Here is a 7316-nt window from a genome sequence, read left to right on the forward strand (position 1 = left end):
TAAAATAAAATTTAAATAATTAAAAATACTTAAATTAAATATGATAAAATTATAAAAAATAAATAATAAAATATACTTATTTGAACAAACAAATTTAAATTGAACGAAGACAAACAATTTATAATTGAACAATGACAAATAATATTGAATTGGATAGTATGACTATGTATGAAAGACACAATCTGATCATGATGGAGTTTAGTTGAAAGAAAAACTATAACAAAGTGATATAACTTAAAGTTTGTATGGTTGTAGAAAAAATAAGAAATTCTTTTTTATGAACTAGAAAAATTTTAAATTTTAATATTGATATATTAAACTTTTAAAAAAGAATTATTAAAAATAGTTGTATTTTTTTGAATCAGACGGTTTTATAAAATCGGTTCAAATTCTTTAGTTCGAACATCTTTTAAAAATTTAATCCAATTAATCTTATTTTATTTCGATTTTGCCCCACTAACTATTTTAAAAAGTTGATCAGATTGAATTCAGTTTCAATTTCCGATCCAACTAATTGAACGGATCGATTTAATCTGGCAGATAAAACATTCGTTTCATTAGGACTAGACTAGAGTGTTATTAACCAAATTTTTAATTGTATTATACTCTTGATTTTGAAGCCCTAAAAAAGTAAATTAAATCGTATTATGAACATGTAATCGTGTTAAATTTTCTTAAATAAAAGCTTTGTCATTCATTATAGTTCTATTTGATTTGAAAAGATTAATTGCAATTTTGAGTGGGGAGATATTTGATTTTCTATTAAATTAAAAAAAAAAATGAAATGGCCGTAGCTATTTTATTTCACAATAAAATAAAAAAATAAGTGGACACAGTACTCACATCACCAAAACCAACAAATCCAAAATGAACTACCAAGCGGTAGCGCTCGCTTTCATGGCGGCAATTTGCACGTCGACGGTAATCGACGACGAAAACCTCATCCCTCCTCGCCGCGAACTTTACGATAACGGAAGAATCTTCGATATCACTCACAGGTATCACCCGGACATGCCAGAGTTTGAATCTAAAAACGGTATCGGTCAATTCCTGTGGCTTCCAAAGAGCATGAAAAACGGTTCCATCGCTAATAACTCTGAAATGAAACTTCCGGCTCATACCGGAACTCATGTTGATGCACCTGGCCACGTCTACGATCACTACTTCGATGCTGGATTTGATGTTGATTCACTCGACTTGCACGTCCTCAATGGTTGCATCTTCTTTTCTATTCTTCTTTTTATTTACTTGCTTTTGTTTTATTGGTTAGGGTTTATTAAGCTTGTTTTGTTTATGTGATGAATTTTTGCAGGTCCTGCTCTTTTAGTTGATGTTCCAAGAAATAGTAATATAACTGGTATGCATAATCTAGCTTGTGAATTTTTTTTATGTTTAATTTTGGTTTCATAAATAACTTAATTCAATGTGCTTATCATATAGAAATGCGGATGTATAAGTTATTTTGTTAGTTATTTCTATAACAAAAGTTACTATAAATTGCCAATTTGTATTCATATATACTGTAACCTGTTTTTAAAGACTATCTTGAAAAACTTATACAAATAATCTGAAACCACTTAATGAGCTTGTCATAAGTTGTTTGTATAAGCTCTTTCTTAGACTTCGTTTGGAATTTGGATTGATGAAATGGGATGAAATAGAATTAAATTTCATTGTTTGGATTAGATAAAATTGAATGGAGTGAGGTATCGATTCCATTCCATCACTTTCCAACATATTTTTTCCTCTCCAATTTGTGTGTAAGGAAGAACTTGCTTTATTCCGTTTTAAAATATCCAAATGATGGAATTGACTCTCCATTCTGCCTCGCACCATTTCCATTCCGCACCGTTCATTTTATGATATCCAAAGTTAGTTTAAGAGTCTCACAAGTTGGTTGTATCAATTGATAACGATTGATAAAATTAAATAAGTCAATACAAACATGTTCGAAGTGTACACCATAGTCCGGAGGCAACTTTTGAAGAATTTGCCTATTTTAATCTAATTTTCTGATAAACTGCTAAATTTCAGTGTTTCTTTCTGCTTAAAATTAAATGGTTTCTTATTCTATTTTGGAAAAGCTCTGGACTATGTTTTCTACTTCTATTTTTTCATTGTTCTTAGCAATTGTTGATCAAATGGAAAATATGTATTTCTTTTCCAGCTGAAGTTCTGAAGTCATTAAATATCCCCAGGGGTGTAAAGCGTGTACTCTTCCGAACATTAAATACCGACAGGTAATGTGTGTAATAGTACATGTTAAATGATCGGTACTATTGTAGGAAGTATCAGAACATTTTATTTACACTACAAACCAATTTAAACTGCAGCGCTGATAGTTACAACAAATTTAATAAATTTGAAGTAAGCATCCATGAAATACAATCAGCAAAGTTCCCGAAGTTACAAAATTTGTGTTTGTCTCAACTACTTTTGACTCTTCTGTTCATTTCAATTCCTGTATGCTAAACTTAGTGTAGCTTATTGTATTCTTATTCATTGTACTGGTATAATTGGCCATGACCCCATTGTCCATGATCAATAGCCCATTAAAATGGGGTGGATGTTAAGAAAGAGAAACACTTAGTTATGATATATGGGTTTTTATGACCACTGTTTAAATACATTGATAATCCACTTATATGGTTGATGAGTTCTTGAAATTATTTCATAATGTTTTAACTTAGCTCATTTGAAGCCAGATCAGAAACTAAAGCTTTTTGAACTTTCAGGCGGCTTATGTTTCAGAAGGAATTTGACTCAAACTATGTGGGGTTCACTGTAGATGGAGCAAAATGGCTAGTGGAAAACACCGATATCAAACTTGTTGGTAGGCATAAATTGATGTTATGTATTTCGACTACATTTGTCATTATTTGGCCAGGTCTAGTTTTGCACTTGTAAATTGCTTCACTTTAAGTTGTTTTTCTTGACTCTGACTTCATAGGTGTTTCATACATATCATGCAATATTTATTAGATGAAGATGTATTAGGCTCTATAGTCAATATCAGTCACAGTGGGCGCTATAGCTGCGCATAAGTGTTTCGTTAAATCCTGCTGCGTTGCACTTGTGAGCAATAGCTGTAGTGACTACTACAGGGGAGCTCTTGTAAAAATTCAAATATGTCCCCAACTTTTAGATATTCCCTTTTTATTTGTGTTGACTTTTTGGTTACTTACTTTATATTGGGTTTGAATATTGGTAATTATGAACTTCGATTTTTAGCCTGTATATATGGTATAAAGATATTCTAATATCTTTAATTTTGTGTATTCTGTTATTTTTGAGACTTTATATATGGTATAAAACTTTGGGAGTTGGCCGCCACGCTCTGCTATCCGCCTTTGACTACATAGATATTAAAATATTTTTTTTGCTCTGCAATGAATGAGTTGAATAGCCAGAATTTTATTTTTGTTGATGCATATAGGGCAACATTTTTCATTTACTTGTGTGAGCAACTAGTGTTCTGAATTAATTTGACCTCATCTTTATGTTAGCTCTATTGCATTATTTATTTGCAACTTAGAACATAGAATTGCTATTAGTTTGTTGAATAAAACTGTAGAAGAGTCTTTCTTAATCTTAAAAGGTGACTAAATGTTTCACCGTTTATTTTTTTACTGGTATTCAATATAATAATGGCAAGTGAAGTAGATTTATAAGATCACTCTGCACCTTGAACTCCCTCTCTCCCTTTTTACCAGACCACTGTAATGTACTACTTTTTACATCTTCATATTGTATGTTTAGCTGAGAAATGTTACACCCTAATTCATTTCTATTTCAGTTCTTATTTTTTTTTTGCTCAATTTGTTGCCTGACATATATCTCTGTAATGTCATGTAGGTATTGACTACCTATCTGTTGCTTCTTATGATTACTTGATTCCATCCCACCTTGTGTTTTTAAAAGACAGGGTAAGAAAAAGAGTCTTTTATTTCTGAGAATTTGTGTTTTTTTTTATAGAGAATAGAGAATACTATTATATTTTATTCTTCAACAATAATTAGTATAAATAAGGAAATTACAACTTCATATTGAAAAGGAATATTTTAGGTGAATATTCTAGAAAAACAAAATTTTAAGAGAGTATTATTATAATAAAAAGAACTAAATATAAAAAAGAAATAAATAGGGAAATTTCATGGTTACTCTAACACCCCTCTCAAGTTGGTGCATAAATATTATTTATCATGCCCAACTTGCCTATAAAATGCTCAAATGTGAGTCTAGTCAAACTTTTGATAAGGATATCTGCAGTTTGTTGACTTGAAGTTACAAATGGTAGCCATATGAGACCGACATCTAATTTCTCTTTTATAAAGTGATGGTCTATCTCAATGTGCTTGGTCCAGTCATGTTCAACTAGATGATGAGCTATGCTGATGACGACTTTACTATTAGAGTATAATTTCAGCAGAAGTTCAATCTTAACTTTCAATTCTTCTAAAACTCTATGGATCCACAGTTCTTCACAAATACCTTGAGCCATAACTCTAAATTCAGTCTGTGGATCCACAGTCCTTCACAAATACTTTAAGCCATAACTCTAAATTTGGTCTCTGCACTACTTCTTGCTACCACTCCTTGTTTATTACTTCTCCAAGATAAAAGATTATCCCAAGGTACAATATTCAGAGGTTGATCTTCGATCCATTATTGATCTTGCCCAATCACATCCATGAATATAGACATTTTCTTTCATTAGTCATTTAAAAAAAATAAGCCTTTCCTGGATTAGCTTTCAGATACCTCAGGATTTTGTATATAGCCTCAAGATGTTCCTCAAAATAAGAATGTAAAAATTGACATACCGAAGGAAATTTATGGTCTAGTATGAGAAATAAATTGGTTTACCAACCAATCTTTTATACATTAAGGTGTCCATACGAGCTTCTCTTTCTTCCAAAGTTTTGCATTAGGTTCCACGGATGTATTTGCTGGTCTACAACCACTCATTCTAGTTTCTTTCAGTCAGGAGATCCAAAATATATTTATGTTGGGAAATGACATTTCTCTTCTTTGATCGGGCAACCTCCATACCAAGAAAGTATCTCAAGGACCCTAAGTCCTTGATTTCAAAGTTGGCAGCTGGTTTCTCTTTTACTCTAGCCATTTCATCTATATCATCTTCGATAAGAACAATATCATCAATATAGACTATAAGTGCAGTAAATTTTCCATTGTGGGAGAACTTTATGGACAATGTTTGATCAGCCTGACCTTGAACGTATCCTTGTTTTTTCATGAATTGGGTGAAGTTTTCAAACTAAACTCAACGACTATTTTAGCCCATACAAGGACTTCTCCGGTTTGCATACATTAGATCCAAAATTATTTTCAAAACTAGGAGGTATATCCATATATACTTCTTCGTCCAGAACACTATTGAGAAATGTATTCTTAATCTCTAATTGATATAGAGGTCAGTCTAAATTAGCAACAAGAGATAAGAGAATTCTTACGGTGTTCAACTTTGCAACTGGAGCGAATCTCTCTGAGTAATCTATCCCATACCTTTGAGTGAAACTTTTAGCAACCAATTGGAATTTATATATTTCATTTGACTCATCTAAATTGTATTTTGCGGTAAACACCCATTTGCATCTCACGGTCTTCTTACCATTTGGTAGTGTCATAACATTCCAAGTCTTGTTCTTTTCAAGTGCTCCCATCTCCTTACGTACAACTTCCCTCTTAGGAATTTTTAGAGCATCCTATATACTTTTTGGAATTTCAACACTATACAATTGTGAGGTAAAAGCAGATAATGATGAAACAGATTTTAATAGGAAATAAAATTGAACAGAGGATATTAAATGCAAGACCTGGTTGATTTTCTAATAGCTATTGGTTCATCAATATCAGGATAGATGATACGACTATCAAACATTGAAATAGATTTATCTTTCTTTTTCTTAAGAGACTCATCATTCCCCAACTCAGATTCATGGTAGTGTTGGGATGTGAAACTCATCACTCTGTTTGTGATTTTTCTCACAAAGACCTTCTTTCCAAATCTTATTCTCCGCTTCGAATGTATTTTCTACAAGTGTTTCGTCATTATATGGCATTTCTATTAGTTCATTATCACCATCTTTAATAATCTCATTAGTGTTTTCATGAGAAAATGTAGGGCCATATTTACCAAGTTTCTCACTTATAACAGGAGTAGGTTCAGTAGGTGAATCATGACTATTTGTTGTTGGTGCCATAGAAGTCTCCGAATTTTGTGATATTGGGAAAGATGAATTAAAATTTTATATGTCAATTTGAAATGAGTCTTCTTTAAAGACATCCAGTTAATTAAATATGAAGCAGTTAAAACAATTTCTTATTTGATAAAAAGTAAAACACAAGCTAGTTCTAATAAATATTTATTTTTTCTTTGAGCAACTCCGTTTTGCGGGGGATATTAGGAGATAGACTTTGATGCATTATCCCATTTTTACTTATATCCCATTTTTACTTATCCCATTTTTACTGGAAAAATCATCCAAATTTGTGTTGAAGTACTTTTTGCCATTATCACTTTTAAAAACTTGAATATTTGTTTGAAATTGATTTTGCGCCATGTTAAAAAAATCCTTAAAAGCCTTACAAACATCAGAATTTTCCTTTAACAAGTATAACCAACTTACTCTTGAATTGCCATCTATAAATGTAATGAACTGTTTTTTGAGAGAAAGTACACTCATTCGTTACGCTCCAAACATCGATATGAATAAAAAAAAAAGATTTTGAAGGAATATAAGATTGGATACGAAAATGAGAACATGTTTTGCAAATTCACGAGCTCACACTTAAATAGCGATAAATTCTTATTAATAAATAATTTTGGAAACATGTGTTTAAATAACGGAAACTAGAATGACCTAATCGTAAATGTCAAAAAATACCGTTGTCATCATTATTTAAAGCAAAAAAAGATTCAAAGAAACTAGAACTTATTCATTTGGAAGGTCGTAGCTATTCATCTCCAAAATCAAAGTAATATAGTCTTCTACTCTATGTAGCATTGTCAATCATCTTCTCCGAATTCAAATCATAAAAGACACATGAGTATGAGTTAACTTGCTGACTGATATCTGTTAAGATAATAGAAAGAGAGAGAATGAACTGATTTGTATTTCATTCCTATTAAAATAGAAAACAATCAGTAACTATATATAGCTGGAATAGTTTGTTATCACAGAGAGGACAACTCACTGTCAAATTTACAGCTGTGCCCTAACAAACTAATACACACGATAAGAGAATAAAACAAACTGTAGAGTATTCTATTCTAATAGTCCCCCTTAGAATCA

At 31.4% G+C, this 7316-nt stretch overlaps 1 protein-coding gene across 1 annotated transcript; it reads left to right on the plus strand.

The window, feature by feature from the left end:
- Nucleotides 1-811: 811 nt before the first annotated feature.
- LOC127097924 (cyclase-like protein 2) lies at nucleotides 812-3971 on the plus strand. The gene is made up of 5 exons (XM_051036411.1): nucleotides 812-1213; nucleotides 1313-1357; nucleotides 2168-2240; nucleotides 2736-2833; nucleotides 3856-3971. The coding sequence occupies exons 1-5, from the start codon at nucleotides 868-870 to the stop codon at nucleotides 3951-3953; spliced, it is 660 nt and encodes a 219-aa protein (XP_050892368.1). The 5' UTR covers nucleotides 812-867; the 3' UTR covers nucleotides 3954-3971.
- The last annotated feature ends 3345 nt before the right edge of the window (nucleotides 3972-7316 follow it).

Source organism: Lathyrus oleraceus, chromosome 6, assembly GCF_024323335.1.
Source record: "Lathyrus oleraceus cultivar Zhongwan6 chromosome 6, CAAS_Psat_ZW6_1.0, whole genome shotgun sequence".
Classification (NCBI taxonomy): domain Eukaryota; kingdom Viridiplantae; phylum Streptophyta; class Magnoliopsida; order Fabales; family Fabaceae; genus Lathyrus; species Lathyrus oleraceus.

Coding starts and splice junctions, on each gene's coding strand:
- LOC127097924 (XM_051036411.1), top strand. CDS start 868: ATGAACTACCAAGCGGTAGCGCTCGCTTTCATGGCGGCAATTTGCACG. Junction 1,214..1,312: donor CGACTTGCACGTCCTCAATG/GTTGCATCTTCT, acceptor GAATTTTTGCAG/GTCCTGCTCTTTTAGTTGAT. Junction 2,834..3,855: donor CACCGATATCAAACTTGTTG/GTAGGCATAAAT, acceptor AATGTCATGTAG/GTATTGACTACCTATCTGTT.